Source organism: Phacochoerus africanus, chromosome 9 (genome assembly GCF_016906955.1).
Source record: "Phacochoerus africanus isolate WHEZ1 chromosome 9, ROS_Pafr_v1, whole genome shotgun sequence".
Lineage (NCBI taxonomy): Eukaryota > Metazoa > Chordata > Mammalia > Artiodactyla > Suidae > Phacochoerus > Phacochoerus africanus.
In genome coordinates, this window is record NC_062552.1 from 126526448 (window position 1) to 126547661 (window position 21214).

The window sequence follows — 21214 nt, forward strand, 5'->3', positions numbered from 1 at the left end:
TACACCAGAGCCACAGCAACTGGGAATCTGAGCCGCGTCTGTCGACCTACACCACAGCTCATGGCAACACCGGATCCCTAACCCACTGAGCAAGGCCAGGGATCGAACCCACCACCTCATGGTTCCTAGTCGGATTCGTTAACCACTGCGCCGCGACGGGAACTCCCTTCCCTCCTTTTTTATCAATGCGTCCATTGATCCTAACTCCTAATTGGGTCAAGAGACCGTTAGCAGCTGGGCAAGGAGATAAAACACTTACTCTTGACCTGCTCTGAACAGATAACAGCACAAAAAAAGTTGTATTTGTCTGTAACTTTTTTTTTTTTTGGTCTTTTTTTTAGGGCTGCACCTGAGGCATGTGGAAGTTCCCAGGCTAGGGGTCGAATCCAATCTGTAGTTGCTGGCCTACACCACAGCCACACGCAACTCCGGATCCTTAACCCACTGATCAAGGCCAGGGATCGAACCCACATCCTCACAGATATTTGTTGGGTTCATTATCGCTGAGCTACAATGGGAACGCCTATCCATAACCTTTTTTTTTGCCTTTTGCCTTTTGCCTTTTCTAGGGCCGCTCCCATGGCATATGGAGGTTCCCAGGCTAGGGGTCTAATCAGAGCTGTAGCCGCCGGCCTACACCAGAGCCACAGCAACACGGGATCCGAGCCACGTCTGCAACCTACACCACAGCAACGCCGGATCGATCCTTAACCCACTGAGCGAGGCCAGGGACCGAACCCGCAACCTCATGGTTCCTAGTCGGATTCATTAACCACTGCGCCACGACGGGAACTCCCTTATCTATAACTTTTTAGAGATTAGTAAACTGTAAGTATCTATTTGTATGGATATCTGTATGTGTATCTCAGAAACAACAAAGCATTTCTTCAAATAATTGAATCAGGACTCTGTGTTGCAGGTAATAGAAACCTAATTCAAATGAGTTTAAATTAGAAAGGGCATCTATGAATTTCTATAACTAGAAGAGTCCAGGGAGAGAAGGTTCACCTGGTAGCCGTGCTTCTTCTGCAGGAGTTCCTCAGTGGGCTCAGCAGTATCAGCCTCGACGTCTTCCCACACTCAGCTCAGCTCCCACAGGAGCCCTGGAGCTCTCTCCTGGGTCTGTGTTTGTCGGGCTCTGGCTGTTTGCCTGTCTGTATATCTGTCACTGGCCAGGATAGCTGGGAAAGTCTGGGGTGGAATCAGTGACATGGAGAGACCAAAACCTCTTGCTGCCAAAACAGAATTCAGGTGTTGTTGCCAATGGAAAAGACTGTCAGAAACACAAAAATGAATCTGTGTTTAGTCTTTAGAAAGCATTTGTTTCCGGTTCTGTGACTATATTAGAGCCACCCTCCAAGTCAGGGGCAGAATTGTCAAAGAGAAATGCAGAGACAAGCAGACCATCGTGAGCAATTTATTATAAAGACCTCTCCCTCATATTGGGACTCTTAGAATTCCAGTGTCTCCTTTCAGTTAGGAAAGCATTTGCTGAGCACCTGCTCTGAGTACTGCTGACACTGGGGACCTGGGGAGGTCGCAGGCTGGGTTTCCCAGGGCACACATGCGGACAGGAGTCACTGCAGTGGAGTGCTGTGTGCAGTAGCAGGTGCCCACACAAAATACACAGAAGGGAATGAATAACATGATGGGAGGGGACGCCAGTGACGACTTCATGGAGGCAGTGACCTCTGGGGTTTTGGGTGAAAGTAGAAAGGTGCCAGCTCTCCAGACACAGAGAATAGCTCTCTGACCTGATCTGTGACCAAGAGACTGTACCTCATCAGGGGGGGCAGGAAGTCAAGTTCCAGGAGATGCCAGTGGAAGGTAAAGCGTGGAGAGATGGCAGGGACCAGGCTGTGGTTCCCTGCGGATGCTGCTGGGATGCCAGGGTGAGGCGTTTGAACTTAACCTTAAAGACTGGGTGCTCTTGCAAGTTACAATCAGATGAGTAACAAGTTCAGGTTTGCATTTTAAGACGTTCACAGTTGTGTGCCGTGTGGAAGTGTGAGATTGGCAGTCGGGAGACAAGAGAAGGCAGGTGGCTGAGGAGCGGGCCCTGAGAGCTGAAGCTCTGGTCAAGAAGAGTGGGGAGGACTGGGCTCCTCAAAGCCCTGTTAGGAAGTTGACACCAACAGCATGTCCCAGTTGCTCTGGATGTGGGCATGAGGGAAGAATCCTGGTTTCTAGGTTTCAGGCTTTGAAAGGCTTTCTGCAGAAAGACACTGAAGAAATCTAAATCCCTGATCATCCTTAAAGGAAAGAAAATGCCCCTTGGAATTCCAAGGATATGGTGACCACGCTGGAGTTAAGGATAGGAAGGAATCCCCTCTGTGGCTCAGCAGATTAAGGCCCCGACTAGGATCCATGAGGACACAGGTTCAATCCTGGCCTCACTCAGTGGGTTAAGGATCCAGTGTTGCCATGAGCTGTGGTGTAGGTCACAGACGTGGCTCAGATCCCCTAGTTGTTGTGTCTGTGGTGCAGGCCGGCAGCTGCAGCTCACATTCGACCCCTAGCCTGGCAGCTTCCACATGCCTCACAGTCGGCCCTTTAAAAACTAAAATTTAGAAAAAGATAGGGGAAACTCCCTTAGGTAGTTTTGTACCATGGCTGTCTGTGCCAGGCGAAACTGCAGACTTGCAGCCACTTCTGTCAGTCTTTTTCTTCTATAAACAATTAATTTGCTCTTACTAATTTTCCCACCTTGAGAGATGAGGCTCTATTGACCCCTTCGGAATTGTGAGTGTTGTTATAAAGAAGTGAATGTCCCTGAGTAGGGAAGTTCTCAATTACATTTAAACTACATAGGATACTCCAATAAATACAAGCGTTCACTACTACACCCATAATTTTACTGACATTTAAAATTTGTCAGGAGGAGTTCCCGTCGTGGCGCCGTGGTTAACGAATCCGACTAGGAACCATGAGGTGGCGGGTTTGATCCCTGCCCTTGCTCAGTGGGTTAACGATCCGGCGTTGCCGTGAGCTGTGGTGTAGGTTGCAGACGCGGCTCGGATCCCGAGTTGCTGTGGCTCTGGCGTAGGCCGGTGGCTACAGCTCCGATTCAACTCCTAGCCTGGGAACCTCCATATGCCGCGGGAGCAGCCCAAGAAATGGCAAAAAAGACAAAAAAAAATTGACAGGAGTTCCCATTGTGGCACAGAGGAAACGAATCTGACTAGGAACCATGAGGTTTCGGGTTTGACCCCTGGCCTTGCTCAGTGGGTTAAGGATCCTTAGTTGCTGTGGCTGTGGTGTAGGCTGGCAGCTCTAGCTCCAATTTGACCCCTAGCCTGGGAACCTCCATATGCTGCACCTGCGGCCCTAAAAAGCAAAAAAAATAAATTTAAAATAAAATTTGACATTGCTTTGGAAACGGGTTGAGAGCCCAGTGTACTTCCTTTTATAGATTCATTTCGATTTGGAGACATCTCAGGATAAGTTTTATTTTATACATAGCTCAGACGACATCATCGTTATTTTCACATTAATATTTACACGTTTGTTCTTTTTTTTAAGCTATTAACCTCTAAAATTACTGTTTTTAAAAAAGCAGATACATGGAGTTCCCGTTGGGGCTCAGCGGGTTATGAACCTGACCTGTATCTATGAGGATGCGAGTTTGTTCCCTGGCCCTGCTCAGTGGGGTAAGGATCCAGCGTTGTTGTGAGCTGTGGTGTAGGTCACAGACAGCAGCTTGGATCCGGTGTTTTTGTGGCTGTAGCTTAGGTTGGCAGCTGCAGCTCCAATTCAACCCCTAACCTGGAACTTCCATATGCCACAGGTTTAGCCATAAAAAGCAAAATAAATAAATAAATAAATAAGCAGATGCAGGTGAGCAGTTGCTCCAGAATCCCCAAAACAAGTTTAAGAGCTTTTTGTTCTTTGACAGAAATGAGATGGTTTGGGGAGGAAGGTTATGTGCTTTAAACAGCAGGTTGCTCTTTTTGTCACTGGTCCATCATACTGTTGTTTCTGCCTCTGCCTGAACCCAAACCCCCTCCCAGCCTGACAGAAGTGTTCGCTTACGCAGCTAGCCCTGCCTCTGTTTGTACCACATCTTCCACCTGTCGGCTGAGACATCAGAAGTCGATGTCCATGTCAGCCTCGGGGCAGCCCAAGATGATGTTACCTCCAATAGACAGTGAAGGAGATAACTTCAAGGCTGTGTAAGAACAATGCACATTCCTTGTGACACTAATGTGTACCCACTGCCGCTTAATTTTGTGCTGTGGATTTTCTAGTCCAAGGTTTCGTTACGGCGGTCCACAACGTCCTTCTTGTGTGTGGCTTTAGTGAAACACATCCTGTCTCATGGTGTCCTTGGTCATGTGTGTGTCTTCATGCCTTTGAATACTATAAACGGCCTAAGAACTCCCCCTTCTTTCCAGGTTGCTTTCAGCATGTGGAATTTTACAATACTGCTCATTTTCGTGCTTCCAAAACTTTTCAGTTGCCTATTCTTCAGTTTCACCTGTGTAGCCTTTATTTCTTTTATACTGACAAGGTTCTCTGCATGTAAGCAATCTGAGAGAAAAGCAAAGGAAAAAAAGAAAAGCTCGAGGTAGCTGTTCTTTGTTCTCGAATTCCCCTGCATTAATCTTGTCCTTGAAACATGTATGTACTATTCCCTTAACCTCCATGAGGTTTTGTTTCATCATATACTGTTCCTTTGGTACCCTTTGCCATGGAACTCACCTTTTGCTCCTAAGTCCTGTAAAATACCCCTTGGTTCTGAATTTACATGATGGGTTTTCTCCACTTTGTATAAAAGGTATACTGTGGTTGTAAATGTTTGTGTGCCATGTTTGCTGCAAAGTCAAGATTTGTGAGCAAAAATAATGAGTTTTTTGTTTTTTTGCTCTCATAGCGCTGTTCCTGACCAGAGAGCGCCAGTTGCTTCAACACACAGTATTAGCAGTGCCACCACCCCGGACCGAACACGCTTCCCAAGAGGCACTGCCAGTCGAAGTACTTTCCACGGCCAGCCCCGGGAGCGGCGCACTGCCACATACAATGGCCCGCCAGCCTCGCCCAGCCTGTCCCATGAAGCCACACCATTGTCGCAGAATCGAAGCCGAGGCTCCACTAATCTTTTTAGTAAATTAACTTCCAAACTCACAAGGAGGTAAGTGCCGGTGGTGCCGGGCGGTTGGAAGAAACACAAGAGCAGCAGGAAATGTCTTCTCCTCCTTTGCGAGAAACCACCACCCAGATGCTTTTCATTTTGTCTTTAGCTCGTGTCTTTCTGGTTCGGTGTCTAACTCAGTGTTTGAAAACCTTTTAGAGGAGAAATTACAGAGCCTAGTCTTTTCACCATAACACAAAAGTTCTCTAGCCCCTGGGTGAATGTAGATGTTCTTCAGCCGTCTTAGGAGTTTTTCGTGATTAGAATATTTCTGTTTGTTCCCATCGCACATCTCTCCACATGCAGTATGCGCTGCAGTTTCGCAAAGCCCAGACCCAGTGTAGTCTGGGGGCTGGTGTTCCGAAGAGTCGCTGAGGAAGACAGTGTGGTCGTCCCCAGACACAGAGAGCCCTTTCCTCCTCTCTCACTTCAAGAACCTAGTGTCTTGGGGTTCCCGCCACAGAAGCCCCGTGGAAACGAATCCGCCTAGGAACCAGTTCTGGGTTCCATCCCTGGCCTTGCTCAGTGGGTTAAGGATCCGGCGTTGCTGTGAGCTGTGGTGTAGGTCACAGATGCAGCTCAGATGTGACATTGCTGTGGCTGTGGTGTAGGCTGGCAGCTACAGCTCCGATTAGACCCCTAGCCTGGGAACCTGCGGGTGCGGCCCTAGAAGGACAAAAGACAAAAATAAAAAAAGAATCTAGTGTCTCATAAGTTCCCATGTGGCACAGTGGGTTAAGGATCCGGCATTGACGCAGCTTTGACACAGATCACATCTGTGGTACCAGTTCAGTCCCTGGCCCGGGAACTTCCACATGCTGTGAGGATGGCCAAAAAAAGCAGCAGCAGCAGCTAGCATCTGAATGTTCTGCCTTTGAGACAGACCTGATTCTGCCTGTGGAATGGGTAACTCTCAGTAAACCCCCTCTCGCTTTAAAAAAAAAAGAAGGAGTTCCCATCGTGACTCAGCAGTTAACGAACCTGACTAGCATCCATGAGGACTCGGGTTCTATCCCTGGCCTCGCTCAGTGGATTAAGGATCCAGCATTGCTGTGAGCTGTGCTTTAGGTCGCAAATGCAGCTCGGACAGCTCTGATTTGCCCCCTAGCCTGGGAACCTCCATATACCCTGGGTGAAGCCCTAGAAAGACCAAAAAAAAAAAAAAAGAAGAAGAAGATGATGATGATGCTATTCTCTGGTCAGATGTAAAATATTTTGAAAAAAAAAAAAGAGTTCCCGTCATGGCGCAGTGGTTAACGAATCCGACTAGGAACCATGAGGTTGCGGGTTCGGTCCCTGGCCTTGCTCAGTGGGTTAACGATCCGGCGTTGCCGTGAGCTGTGGTGTAGGTTGCAGACTCGGCTCGGATCCTGCGTTGCTGTGGCTCTGGTGTAGGCCAGTGGCCACAGCTCCGATTCAACCCCTAGCCTGGGAACCTCCATATGCTGCGGGAGCGGCCCAAGAAGTAGCAAAAAGACAAAAAAAATAAATAAATAAAATATTTTGTATGTCAGCAGGCCGTCATTTGGGGCCTTGTGAAGTCTTGCAAGGTCCCTTGAGGTACTTTAACTTTATTTCCAGAATCTAGTCTGGAGATTGCAAAGCCTAGAAACCTTGCCTGCTACCAGAGGAAAAAGAAAAGATACCACTTTGCATCATAAGCAGATAGGCAGAGGCATCTTTAGCCAGGACCACAGCCAGGAAATCTAAAGCATCTGCAGTTTCAGGACACCTGGAGGAAGTTCCTGGAACTCAAGCCTCACTGTGGCTTAGTATGTCCAGGGTGCCCTGCAAGTTTGCCTGCGGCGGCCTTTCTTGTTCGTCATCCGTATCTCAGAGCAACAGCGGGGTCTTCCCAGAGTCTGAAGTGATACGTGTCCCTCTCCTCTGTCTCTCTGCTGTCCCTGTGGCCCAGTAGCCTGCTGATCTGTTCCATGCTGTCTTCATTATTTAACCTCTGAGCCAAGTGTCCCTTCTCAGTCTTCTTAATTCCTCCAGTAATTTCATTTTGAATCAGTCATCTGAGACTTAGACAGTCACATCAAACTGTCTTTCCTCAGAAGTTCTGTCTGTGGTCAGGCTGTAAATACAGGGTTAGGGAGGACTTTTTCTTGTCCACGAGCACTGACTAGCAGTCAGAGGAGTCAGAAGTTTCCAGTCCACCCGCATGTTTTCTTCTCAGCCCCGTTACTGAGACATCCCATCCCAGGCTGGGCAGAGGAACAGAGTGGGCCAAAGGGCCTTGCCAGATTTGGGCACCCATTCGTGACCAGCAAGAGAGACAGGAGTTCAATCCCAGAAGTCTGTTGACCCCCCAGAATAATCCATGGCATCCTTTCAGGGTCACCCCAGGGCTATCCCAGGCCTCCCTGTGCCTTAGCTCCTTCCCCGGAGACAAGGCTGCTCAGTGTCAATTGGTGCTCCCCCCGGTCCCTGAGCGCGGGGGCATGTGTGGCAGTCAGAGCTAAGCTCCGGGCACAGGACAGTCGGCTTTGTGTCCTTACTCTTTGGTCATAGACGGGCTCGTCAGATAAAGCCTTGCACATCATTAAAATCCTTAAATTTATTTGTCTCTTTTGTGGGGTTTTTTGGTGATCTTAATACTATTTTTGATACTAAAAACAAGTAATATCACCCATGATGTGTTAAATGCTTACTTACTATGTGCTAAGATAAATAGCAGTTTTGAAGAAGGAACTGGAGATGAGGTGCAGAGCAATTAAGGCACCTGTTCAGGATCCTGCAGCCAAAGAGGGTTGAGTCAGGTCTGTGACTCCAAACAGGCCCTTTTGAGCCCAGTGCACAGTGCTGCCTGGTAGAAAGTAGTTAAGGACTGGTGCGGACAGGAGTCCTTTACCCTCATTTTCTAATTAAGTTTATTTCATGTATTTGAATTGAAACTGGAGACTGAGGCTTCTTGTTAAAAATATCCTAGGAGTTCCCATCGTGGCTCAGTGGTTAACGAATCTGACTAGGGAGCATGGGGTTGTGGGTTTGATCCCTGGCCTTGCACAGTGGGTTAAGGATCCAGCGTTGCTGTGAGCTGTGGTGTAGTTTGCAGATGTGGCTCGGGTCCAGCGTGGCTGTGGCCGGCATCTGCAGCTCCAGTTGGACTGGTAGCCTGGGAACTTCCATATGCCTCGGGTGTGGCCCTGAAAAACAAAAATATATGCATGTATATGTATATATATTTTAGGGGGGGGTTATCTTATTTTACAGTTTACACCTCCAAGTTTTTGTGGAAAACCTTCTGTCTTATAGTTTGCAGACTGAGGCCTGTAGCCTCCCTTGGTGTGTGCTGTACTTCGTTCACAGTCAGTTCATTCTTAGAAGTAGGGTGCCTGCTGCCAAAGCCTCAGCTTCTTATCTTCCCGTAACAGTGATGGCCAGGATTAAAGTTCTAGTGCCTGGAAGGCTCACAGGTTGATACACTGGTGGCTCAGCAGGGATCTGGCGTTGTTGTTGCTGTGGCGACAGTTTCATCCCTGGCCCCCAGAATTTCCACATGCCACAAGGTGCACCCGAAAAGAAAAAAGCAGTCCTGTGGTACCTGACCAATGATGGTGACTTTTCTCAGGTAGAAAATTAAGAAGTTAAAATGTAGTTTAGGGAATTCCTGCTGCGGCACATTGGGATTGGCATCTCTGGAGCAGGCCCAGTGCCACCACGGTAGGTTAAGGATCCCTTGCTGCCACTGCGTCTCGGATCTGATCCCTGACCCGGGAACTCCATAGGCCACAGGGTGGCCAGGAGAAGACGACCGTGTGTGTGTGTAAAGACCTTTTAATCACTTTTCAGCTGAAATCATCTTTTGAAGAGTACTGCCTTATATTTATGTAGTGCTTTATTATTTACAAAATACTTTCACATGCATAATCTTCTCTGCTTTGTGTAATTGTTCTGTGTACTGCTTTTCATCTGATTATGGAATGGTTAGCAGTTATCTATAGTAGTTAGGTACTTTTTTTTTTCTCCTCTGGCTGCACCCACAGCATATGGAAGTTCCTAGTACAGGGACTGAAACTTAAAATTGGTTAGTGTATGATGCAGTGCCAAAACCATTCTAAAGTAGAAGGAAAAAAAAAATTCCAGAAACTTACTGTTATTTAACAAATACACGAGTGCCTCCTGTGTTCCATAATAGAACTAAGACTTAGAAATAACTTGACAAGCTCAGCTCACACTTACCCAGGAATGCTGATTGCATGATCATATAACCCTGATCCATAGTTTGAAGTGTCTTTTGTCAAGTTCTGTTCAATACAACATAATCATCATTGTAAACTTTTTTTATTTAAGATCAAAGTCTCTCTCTTTTTTTTTTTTTTTTTGGTCTTTTTAGAGCCTCACCTGCAGCTTATGGAGGTTCCCAATCTAGGGGTCGAATCAGAGCTGTTACTGCCAGCCTACACCACAGCCACAGCAACTCGGGATCCCAGCGATGTCTGCAACCTACAACAAAGCTCATAGCAATGCCAGATCTTTAACCCACTGAGCAAGACCAGGGATTGAACCTGTGTCCTCATGGATGCTATTCAGATTCATTTCCACTCAGCCACGACAGGAACTCTGCAAAGGAACTTCTTTTAATACAACTTTTCCAGTTTACTGCATAAAGTATAAAAGTGAAACCCCTACTGTTTATCTTGTCATTTAATTTTCATTCATTTTGATGTCTAAAACTCCAAAAAGTCTACTTCATTTTAAGCTCCCAGTAACTTACTACAGTGTTGAATGTCAGTTATATCAAAACTGGAAGGGGAGAAAAAAAAAACCTCATTAACTTTTTTCTTAAAAAATGATTTATATCATACCACTGTAGCAGATGTTCTGTTAATGTTTATACATGGTTTTTTTTTCTCTTTTTTTTTGCCTTTATGTGAGCCACTCCCGCGGCATATGGAGGTTCCCAGGCTAGGGGTCGAATCGGAGCTGTAGCTGCCAGCCTACTCCAGAGCCACAGCAACGCGGGATCTGAGCCGCGTCTGCAACCTACACCACAGCTCATGGCAACACCGGATCCTTAACCCACTGAGCAAGGCCAGGGACCAAACCCACAACCTCATGGTTCCTAGTCGGATTCGTTAACCACTGCGCCACGACGGGAACTCCATGTTCTGTTAATGTTTAAATCATCTTCCTGAAATAATGATTCTCTTTATAGATAAACATTTTATAATGAAATCTTTTTTGTTGTTTTTTGGTTTTTTGGGGCCTCACCTGTGGCATATGGAGGTTCCCAGGCTAAGGGTCCCAGCCTACACCACAGCCACAGCACCGCAGGATCCCAGCCACATCTGCAGCCTACACCAAAGCTCACGGCAATGCCAGGATCCTTAACCCACTGAGGGAGGTCAGGAATCGAACCCGCAACCTCATGGTTCCTAGTCGGATTCGTTTCTGCTGTGCCATGGCGGGAATTCCTTATAATGAAATCTTTAATGTTTCTTTATAAGGTGAGATTTTTGTTCATAAGATATTCTGAAAAAAATTGAGGAGTGTTATTTCTAGTACATTGCTAATGACTTTTCTTTAAACGAAAGAATTTTACTATATCCATCTGAAGAACTTTAAAATTTTTAATTATGTTTTTAAAATTTTATAGCTAATGTCAGTATTTACTGCTGAATTTTTTTCTTATAAGTACAGTTTTTTTGTATTTCTATTTAAAAGATCATTCAGTTATCTGTGATAATTTTACTTTTTCATCAGATGTCACCGTCTCATTGTTAGGAGAGAAGCCCTGTTTTTACTTGCTGCTTTTTATTCTCTCTGTAATTGACTATTTATCTTGTCCAAGTCATTTTTGTTAATTTTTTTTCTTTGGCTTAATTTCTTTTAGAAACATGTCATTCAGGTTTATCAAAAGGTAGGATTTATATATACACATTTTTTGTTTCAATCCTCACCCCAAAATGGCTCCTGCAATTAACCTCAGGTTTGGCTTTCTAGCCCTGTTTGTGTCCTTAAAAACTAAACTTTCTGCTGAGAACTAAATACTTATTTCTTTGAAAGGAAACTGGAAAGAAATAGATTAACTCTGTCAGGCATTTTTCAAGGGACTCTGGCACCCATGTAACAAGAGGCCTACGCATGCTCTGTGCATTTTCTTCCTTTGGTAGAATTATTTAGCATCAGATCGTTCTGTCTTCGTACTAATAACACTTAGCATGCTTCTGTTTGAAAAATGAGATGTTCAGTAACAATGTGCAGTTAATGACTAGCCCCAGGCATGCAAACGGTAAGTGGTAATTGCGTTGTCGTTTTTTTTATTTCATTGAGGATCGTGGGAACAAGCATAAAATTCAAACCTACAGCCTCATTTGTTGGGAGTTTTTCAGAACCTAAGATATGGGTAACTGCACAGCAGAAGTGTTTCCGTGGTTTTTGGGAGTCGGAGAGTAATAGTGTCATATCAAAAGGCCTGTTTTTCCAGCCGCTGAAGAAAGCGCGTCTCGTTTTCACCTCAAGCACTGTGGTGGACCTTACTCCTGCTGGGATGTTTTTTGGTGCAACGTCTGCCACTGCGGCCACTTGGTGCCTGCACCTCTCAGCTCACCAGAAGGCCGGGCTCTGAGCTTTTGTGTTGATGCCACCAGTGGGTCACTGAGAGGCCTTGTTCACACAAGCTCTTTATCAGAAACTGTGGGAAGATTGCTTTCTTCCTCTGGGAAACTCCGCTCCAGATTGTTTAATTGGAAACCCATTATCCTTCACAGCGTGATTAAAAAGTGAGAGTCGCTGCAGCTGAAGGCCATGAATGTACTCGACCCCAGGGTGGGGCAGGCACACCTGCTGTGTACATGGAGCAGTTGTGCGGCCAGCCTCCCCCGTGGCCTTCTGGACGCGTGGCGAAGTCTCTGGCTGAGAGGAAGCGGCCTAGTCAGCGCCACTGGTGACCACACAGTGCTTTGAATTTGTTCATGTTACGATGTTGCTTTGTGCGCGGTCGTGTACGAGTGTGTAAGACTTCTTTTCTCTTTCCCACTTCTCTGCTTCTCCATTCTATTCGTTGAGGCTTCCAACTGAATATGAAAGGAACGGGAGATATGAGGGCTCAAGGTGAGGGAAATGATTTTTACATAAATGTTTCATAGGTATTTACCTTATTTCTGTGGCAGAGGTAACAGTCCTTTCTGAATGTTCTCTCCATCGTGCCCCCGCCCGGAGGACTGCACGTCAGGTCAGCCCTCTGTGGTCCGGAAGCAGCTGTGCCTCGGCTGCCTCCTCCCCGGTGGGCCTGGCCCACAGGCTATGCGCCCCGCTGGCCACATGGGGGCGCTGGAGCGCTGCCGCCGCCCGCCGGGTGGACGCCGTCAGGTCCCAGCCTGACCTGGTTTACTTTGCTGTTGGGATGTTAAAATGTGCATCCCTCCTGCCTGAGCGCTCCTGACCTGAGATGGGGTTTGGGAGCAGGTGGGAGCACTCGGCATGCTGAGAACGCCTGCGTAGTTCTAGTCTCGAATTGGAAGTAGGATATTGAGTAGTTTTCATGTTTCAAGTTAGGTATTTTAAGAATGATTATGTAGTTGTGTTTTTTGTTTGGTTGGTTGGTTTTGGGGGCTTTTTTTTTTTTTTTTTTTTGGTCAAACCTGCCACATGCAGAAGTTCCCAGGCCAGGGATCAAACCTGCATCACAGCTATAACCAGATGCACAGCAGTGACAGTGCTAGATCCTTAACCTGCTGAGCCACAAGGGAACTCTGCTTTAAATTTTGTATAGCTGACATAGCTTGGATTTGGGGCCAAGGACTAGATTTCTCCAATTGTGCCCTTTTTTATGCCATTGCCACCGTGTTCTTTCAGATCCTTGTTATTAGTCCATTTGCTTTCTTGCTGGTCTTCCTAAAGCACAGCATGAATCACATGACTCTTCTGAATGAAACCCTGTAGTGGCCCCACTGCCTGACCAACCATGTCCCTATGAGGCCCTGTGTGCCCTCAGCAGGCCGGTTTCCCCTACTCTCAACCCCCAGTTGAAAGTGGCATGCCCTTCCGGGGCCTGTCCATCCTGACCCGAGCGGGCTAAGGCTGTCCTGAGTTTGCTTCCCTGGCTGTCGTTGGGAGGGAGTAACGGGACCTACCTCCTGGTGTGGTGGTTCACATGCTCGTTAGATGCCAGCGGCTGTGAGGCTGTGCCCCCTGCTCCAGTCGTACAGCTTTGACCCCCCCCCCCCCGCCCCCACCTACAGTTTACTTTCGATACCTCCTCGCCTTCACTTAGGGCGGTTCCTCTGCTGCACACACTGATGGCTCTGCTCTCTCCTCCATCGCAGTGGTGAAGTCTCATGGGCTCTTCGTAGCTCTCCTCGCTGCCACGCCCCACACGCTGAAAGCCCTGCCTTTCCCGGGCCTCACACTGCCCATCATGGGGGCGTCTCAGACTGCCTGTAAATGCTGGTTTGTTAAGGGCAGTAATGATTAAATGCCTGAGAGCAGGGAGGGCGTATGTGCCTGTTGTTGGAGTTCCTAGGAGCCCAGCCTGGGACCTCAGCCTGCTCTTTGTGAGTCTGGACAAGCTGGGCCAGACTGTTGTTTCCGTGCTCAGCAGCAAATAGGCCTCAACGGTTGGTTTGCCTATTTCAGTGGGAAGACGGTGTCATTTACGAATTCTTTTTAATGAATAGAAGAATAAGTGCTGAGGGAGGTGGAGGTGACGGAAAGAACGGCCCACCTCCAGCCCAGCTGTCCTTGGCACCTGGGGCCATTTGCAGGGGAAGCGATTTTCAAGTATGTTGAGTCGCTGGGTATCCTGAGTAACAGTGGCAGTTATGATGCGTTGAAATTTTTTAAGTTGTGGTGGGAGAGAGAAGCAGCCAGGCTGAACAGAAGTGGAGGCTGGCCTGCTGACACCACCTTCCTCTGCTGGGCCTGCAAAGGGCCCAGAGAGCTCCTTGCCACCTGCAGCCAGCCTGGATGGGGAAGGCTGGGCTCTTGGAGGTGTGCTCAGAGCTCTCTACTTTGCCTGATTCCCAGGGATTCTGTTTTAACAAGTTGTTTTCTTAGTTTTTAAGTACAGATGGCTGGTGAAGATTTTTCAGCCAGGTAGTGTTTTGTTTTTCACACTGTGGATCATGGTTTGTGGGAGTCATGATTTGTAGGGAGAAGGAAAATAGACGATTACTTCTTAGTAAAGAAGCAGCTTACCAAATGTGAGCCTGCTAGGAAAAACATGGAAGTCACTTACGATGCTGTGTCGTAGATTAGCTAAAGTACAGAAAGGTTGGTCATCCTCTCCAATTAAGAATAAACCTGCCACTGTGCATTTCAGTCGCAACGTATCTGCTGAGCAAAAGGAGGAAAACAAAGAAGCAAAACCTCGTTCCCTTCGCTTTACCTGGAGCATGAAAACCACTAGTTCCATGGATCCTAATGACATGATGCGGGAAATCCGCAAAGTGCTGGACGCCAATACCTGCGACTACGAGCAGAGGGAGCGCTTCCTACTCTTCTGTGTCCACGGCGATGGGCACGCAGAGAGCCTCGTGCAGTGGGAGATGGAGGTGTGCAAGCTGCCAAGACTGTCTCTGAACGGGGTCCGATTCAAGCGGATATCAGGGACGTCCATAGCTTTCAAAAATATTGCTTCCAAAATTGCCAATGAGCTAAAGCTGTAACCCAGTCATTATGGTGTAAATTAAGCAGCAGTTTAAAGTGTTTTCCTGAACACTGATGGAAATGTATAGAATAATATTTAGGCAATAACGTCTGCATCTTCTAAATCATGATATTAAAATATAAGGACGCGAGCACGCCTGGGAGCGAAGCTGGCCTTTTTTCTACGAATGCACTACATTAAAGACGTGTGACACGTGTGCCCTCTGTCTTCTTTCCATTGCCCTGGAAGTCAGCACGTGCTGCCATCTCCACGTGCCTCCTGTCTGTGCGGGTGTGAGAGTGGAAGGTGTGTGTGCGAAGCACTGCTGCCACAGCAGCTCCTCACACGGGCAGGGTTGCTTCAGGTACCTCTGCGGGAGGTCGTTTGGTGCTAAAACATTAAAATTGCCAAGGAGGAAAATACTCAGTTACTACTAAAAATTAACTTTAAGTCTAGTTGATAATTAATACAGGTTTACAGTTCATGCCTGTGGTTTTGTGTTTGTTTCGTGTTTTTTAGTGCAAAAGGTTTCAATTTATAGTTGTGAACATTGCTTGTGTGTTTTTCTAAGTAGATTCACAAGACAATTAAAAATTCACTTTTTCTCAGTAAAATCTTGCATTGTCTCCTAATACTATATTTAAGCCTCATATTAAGGCAATGACTAAAAGTATGTGTTTCCACCTCCACCACCCGCTGAACAAAAGCAAGTGGAAAACGTGAGGGAAACATTGAGGGCCGGCCGCCTTCTCCTTAATGTGCATCCAGCCTCTTGTGAATACCAGCGCCTTTTTTCCCCAAAGGCGGCGAGGCGAGGGGAGAAGATGGCCCTCGGGTGACCTGAGAAAGATGGGACTCGGGAGCGGCCGGCAGCCTCCGCTTCGGGAGCCCCAGCGTGCCCCGTACCCCGTACCCCGTGTGGCGAAACGCCCGGCCTGGGCCGGCCTGGGTCTGTGCTCTGCGAAGTCCGTGGTTTTCCTCTCGTGCTTTTCGTGATGCAGCGCGTGAATCAGACCCAAGGCTTTTTTCTAACACCTGCTCGCTTGCACGGCGAGGGTGATGAGCTCCTCAGTCAGCTTGGTGCTTTAGTCTCACAGAGATGTTGCCATGTTGATTGGTGTCTCTCTGGTTCTGGGCCTGTTGGTGGTGGCGCAAGTATGAGCGTCTGGACAGTCGCTCAGCCACAAGTACCCTCTGCCAGGGCAGGGCACTGTTCTAGGTGTTCAGGATATAACCCTAGCCTCTTAAAACCGAGGTCCTGGAGTTCCCGTCGTGGCGCAGTGGAAACGAAGCCAACCAGGAACCGTGAGGTTTCGGGTTTGATCCCTGGCCTCACTCAGTGGGTTAAGGATCCAGCATTGCTGTGAGCTGTGGTGTCGCAAACACGGCTCAGATCCTGTATTGCTGTGGCTGTGGTGTAGGCCGGCAGCTGTAGCTCCGATTCAGCCCCTAGCCTGGGAACCTCCATATGCCCTGGGTGTGGCCCTAAAAAGACAAAAGAAAAAAAACAATACAAAACAAACCTTGGGTCCTAACAGGACAGCGGTCAGTAAACAATAATAAAGCATTTAGTATGGAACAGGTAAGTGGCACGAAAAACATCGTGGGGCAGGGTAAGGCCTTCCAGAGGTCTCAGGGTCCGAGGAGGTGCCATGGTAAACGGGGCGATGGGTGGGGGCTTCGCTGGAGGCACCCGGGCACCCAGCGCTGGGGCAGGGTGGTGGAAGGTGCGGCCACAATGCCAGCGGCCTGGTGCCGTGTCTCTTGCTCTGAGGTGGGAGCAGCTGGAGGGCTCAGGTCTTCAGCGGCTTTCCTGGCCGCTGCGAGGGAATCCATCTCGAGGAGCAAGGAGAGGCCGGAAAAGCCACGTGAAGTTGACAGTAAGCAGGCGAGAGGTGATGCTGACCCGCTGAGACCATGGTTGGATTCTGGGTGTGCTGGACTAGAGTTAACTTGCGTCTGCAGTCAGATTGGGAATGGCTGAGTGAGAGGAAGCTCAGGGTGACTCTGTGGCTCCTGGCCCAAGCAGCAGAAAGGATGGGCTTGCTGTCCATGAAATGGGGCAGGTTGCTGCAGGCAGGTTCGGGCGTGGAAGACTGGGAGAGACCCCAAGAGTCCATGGCAAGTCCCGGGCAAGGAGCAGGGTGAGTGTCCTTTGACCTAAGAGCAGAGCAGGTCATCTCACTTGACTGGATCTTTCAGACCTTCATGCTGAGTCAATACGGTCTCTCCTTTTGCCCTTGAGGCATTCTCCTTTCTCCTCCAGAGCTTCCGCAGGTGCTCTCCGGAGAGCTCAGTGCGCAGGGCTGCCTGGGCAGGATCACCCTGCCAGGATTGCCAAGGGTGTGGCTACCACTGCGTTTCTCCTCCTTTTGCCTAGTGTGCGGTTTCAGTGGTTTTCCACGTGCCTGTTCTCAAGGACAGGAGGTTAAAGTCCTCCGAGAGGAGCTAGTCTACCCCATGCCCTGACGAAGTGGCCCCTCTACATGCATGATGTTCTTGTGAGTTTTGACTGCTTCTTTGTCATAAGCCATCTCTGCATTTTGCTGTGTTCCTGGTCCCTTGGGAAGTGGTGTCTCTGTAACACCAGTACTCGCCTGCAGAGGTCATCGAACTTGTCCTTGTTGGAAGGCTCAACGTACGTGGGTTCGATCCCTGGCCTCGCTCAGTGGGTTACTCATTGGTAGAGATTTGATTTCAGTGGCAGCGTAGGTCGTGTTCCCTTTAGGGAGGTTAAAACCTGAGATCTCATCCACTGCTAAGGGGCCCAAGCCCTTCCTTGACATGCTGCCTTCGCAGGACACGGCGTTTTTACTCTGTACAGTGAGTTTTGAAAGGCAGTTTTCCAGAGTGCTTCGGTCACTTGAGACAAGGCCACAGTTTTTTCCTTCATTTACTGCCCTGGAATCCCTCAGGAGTGAGGTGAGGTGCCTGGTGGGGCCATGCTGCTTGTTTTATTTACCCAGCAGCCAGGGTGTTGTCTCACTCCTGAAAACAAGGCTCATATTCCATTCGTGTCAACTTTTACCTCAATCAGGCAGATCAGAACCAAGATTCCTTAACACCGTACCCGGTTCTGGAGTTCCCATCGTGTCTCAGCAGGCAAGGAATCCGACTAGGGTCCACGAGGACGCACGTGGGTTCGATCCCTGGCCTCGCTCAGTGGGTTAAGGACCCCGCGTTGCTGCGCGCTGCGGTGCAGGTCGAAGGCAAGGTGCAGATCCAGCATGCTGTGGCTGTGCTGTAGGCCTGCAGCTAGAGCTCTGATTTGACCCCTGGCCTGGGAACCTCCATATGGGTGCTGCTCCAAAAAGACCAAATAAAAAAAGTACCTGGTTCTCCTGTTGTCCTTTCATTTCTGAAGGTGACGACCCATTCAAGAAGCTGTTCGGAAACATGGCTGACTTCAGAAGCCCAACTCGTGATGGCTTTCCCAGCGTGTTTTTGTCCAAAAGCCTAGAAAACGACCATGTTTAAAAAAAAATCTCCTTCCATGTGCTATGTGGACAGGTTACCTTTACCGTGGAAACCGTCCCTGGAATACCCTCTCCTGCCAGCTCTTGCTGCATGAGTGCCGCCTGGCGACCTTGGGATCCACAGGGTGCTTGGGGCTTCGGTGAGCTGATCAGGGAGACACAGGGGCTCAGGCCTGTCTCGAGCGCCACATCTTTGGGTCCGTTTCAGGCAAGAAGGGCATCAGGAATGTGCTCGAGAATGGGAGTTCAGAACTCTGGATTTTTGGGTTTCGTTGGGTTTGTTGTTGTTGTTTTAATTCGCAGTTTACTGTGAGATCTTTTAGACAGCTAGGCAGTGGCAGTGGGTTTTGTTGGTTGATTTTTGCTTTTTAGGGCCACACCTACGGCATGTGGAAGTTCCCAGGCCAGGGGTTGAATTAGCTGTAGCTGCCAGCCTACACCGCAGCTCACTGAGCAAAGCCAGGGATTTAACCTGCATCCTCATGAACACTAGCCAGATTTGTTTCCACTGCGCCACATCCGAAAATGCTGTCCTTTTTTTTCTTTTCTTTTTTTTCTTTTTCTTTCTTTTTTTTTTTTTTTTTTTTTTCTTTCTTTGGTCTTGCTTGCAGCCTGGGCCAAGAATGGAAGTTTCTGGGCCAAGAATGGAACCTGTGCCACAGCAGTGACCCAGACCACTGCAGTGATGACACCAGATCCTTAACCTACTGCACCCCAAGGGAGCTTCCTAGCAGTCACTGTTAAGCAGAGGGATACGTTTGCTCTTGAAGGGAACAGTGTGAAGAGATGATGTGCCTTACAGATGTCCTGACAGCACGCAGGTGCGTCCAGATGTGACTGTCCCCAAGAATGGAACCGGCTGTCCTCACCAGTCAATGAGAAGGACGAAGCCCAGCAGCTTTGTAATTTGGTCTTTGGTTTGTTACACCAGAACCCAGCCAGGGTGACGCTTCCTCCGGGCAGTGTCCGCGCGTGGCGTGGTACATCCCATTGCTGTGGCTGGGCCACTGAGCGACAGCAGCGCCGAGATCCTCAGAGGTCGGAGGAAATCTAGGCCCATCCTGTGTCCCAATGGAAGGGAGCTTACCCGGTGAGGAGGGGACGTGGAGAATGGGTTGTGGCAGGAGGGGTCTGCGACCTTGCTTGTTTGGGCTGCACTGAGAGGAAGCCAGGTGTACAGGGATGGCTCTAGGGAACAGAACAGGTGGCAGAATGGGCATCACGAGGAGGCCTGGGTGAGCCAGAAATAAAGGGTTCTGCGAGGTTCCCCCGTGGCGAAGCGGGTTAGGGATCCATCGTTGCTGCTGCTGCTGTGGCACGGGCTGCAGTTGTGGCACGGGTTCACTTCCTGGCCCAGGAACTTCCATATGTCACAGGTGCGGCAAAAAAAAAAGAAAAAAGGACTCTTCCAGGAAATGATCCTCTCCCCCTCCCCACAGGTCGCTGCAGCGGGGCCCGCGGGGCCGGGAGAGGCCGGTGCAAGCATCTTAGGAGTCACTCCGAACAGGCAGCAGAGTCCCATGTAAAAGGGAATTGGGGGCAGTTCCCATTGTGGCACAGTGGAAACAAATCCAACCAGGATCCATGAGGATACAGGTTCAGCCCTTGGCCTCGATCAGTGAGTTGGGGATCCAGCATTGCCGTGAGCTGTGGTGTAGGTCGAAGATGTGCCTCGGATCCCAAATTGCTCTGGTTTTCGTGTATGCTGGCAGCTGTAGCTCCCATTCGACTCCTAGCCTATTTTGGGTGTGGCCCAAAACAGCAAAAGGAAAAAAAGGTGAATTGTGGAGTTTCCATTGTGGCTCAGCAGGTTAGGAACCCAGCGTAGGCGTTCCCATTGCGGGGCAGTGGAAACAAATCCAACTAGGAGCCATGATGTGGGTTTAATCGCTGGCCTCGCTCAGTGGATTAAAGATCCAGCGTTGCTGGGAGCTGTGGTGTAGGTTGCAGACAGCTTGGATCCCCAGTGCCATGGCTGTGGTGTAGGCTGGCAGCTGGAGCTCTGATTGACCCCTAGCCTGGGAACCTCCACATACTGCAAATGTGACCCGAAAAAAAGAAGAAAAAAATAAACCCAACATAGTGTCCGTGAGGATGTGGGTTCAGTCCTGGTCTCCCTCGGGGTGTTGAGAATCCAACATTGCAGGCGGATTGGACAGTGCGGCCTCGAGGTGTGTACCCTTGACTTGGGCAGCCTGTTTTCCAGCTCCCAGCTTCTTAACCTCGGGTTTTCTCTTCGTAAAGACAGCCTGTTGTGATCACTTCTCTCCGGGGTGTTGGCTTGGGTCCACCAGAGGGCACATGCAGAGCAGCACAGCTGGTAGGTGCTGCAAACATGGCAGCTCACACTGGTCCTCTCTCTCTCTTTTTTTTTTTTTTTTTGGTCTTTTTAGGGCCGCACCCACAGCATGTGGAGTTTCCCAGGCTAGGCGTCCAATCAGAGCTACAGCTGCTGGCCTGCACCACAGCCACAGGAATGTGGGATTCGAGCCTTGTCTTCAACCCACACCACAACTCACAGCAACACTGGATCCTCAACCCGCTGAGTGGGGCCAGGGATCGAACCTGCGTCCTCGTGGATACCAGTCAGATTCTGCTGAGCCACAATGGGAACTCCTCACACAGGTCCTTTTAAACAAGAACTTGAGCTGGGAGTTCTCCTTGTGGCCCACTGGTAACGAACCTGACTGGCATCCATGAGGATTCGGGCTCAATCCCTGGCCTCACTCAGTGGGTTAAGGATCTGGCGCTGCCATGAGCTGTGGTGTAGGTCGAAGATGAGGCTCAGATCCCACATTCCTGTGGTTGTTGCGTAGGCCGGCCACTGTAGCTCTGATTTGACCCCTAGCCTGGGACTGGGAGCTCCCATATGCCGCACCTGTGGCCCTAAAAACCAGCCAACCAACCAACAGAAGCCCAGGCTGGGAGCTGGTCCTCTTCTCTTCCCTCCAGCTCACCCAGGGCCCAGACGCCCTTGAACATCGGCCTCTGTTCTCAGGAGAGGCCACT

The 21214-nt window shown here is 49.0% G+C and overlaps 1 protein-coding gene and 1 long non-coding RNA gene across 13 annotated transcripts in view; both read left to right on the top strand.

Annotated features, from left to right (window-relative positions):
- The window catches only part of MARK3 (microtubule affinity regulating kinase 3), a 113490-nt gene extending 98544 nt beyond the window's left edge, over positions 1–14946 (top strand). For 6 of the 12 annotated variants that reach the window (XM_047797265.1, XM_047797269.1, XM_047797275.1 and 3 more), the window contains 4 exons: positions 4874–5131; positions 10974–11000; positions 12149–12193; positions 14403–14946. In XM_047797265.1, the coding sequence (XP_047653221.1) occupies positions 4874–5131; positions 10974–11000; positions 12149–12193; positions 14403–14748 (676 nt within the window). In that variant the 3' untranslated portion in view covers positions 14749–14946. Of the gene's footprint in view, positions 1–4873; positions 5132–10973; positions 11001–11413; positions 12194–14402 lie in introns of all 12 variants that reach the window. The other 6 variants (XM_047797267.1, XM_047797273.1, XM_047797272.1 and 3 more) reach the window with 4 other exon arrangements.
- A 3894-nt stretch (positions 14947–18840) lies between these two features.
- On the top strand, positions 18841–19851 carry LOC125136272 (uncharacterized). The gene is made up of 3 exons (XR_007137145.1): positions 18841–19026; positions 19137–19295; positions 19645–19851. It is a non-coding gene; the product is annotated as an uncharacterized LOC125136272 (long non-coding RNA).
- Positions 19852–21214: the final 1363 nt, after the last annotated feature.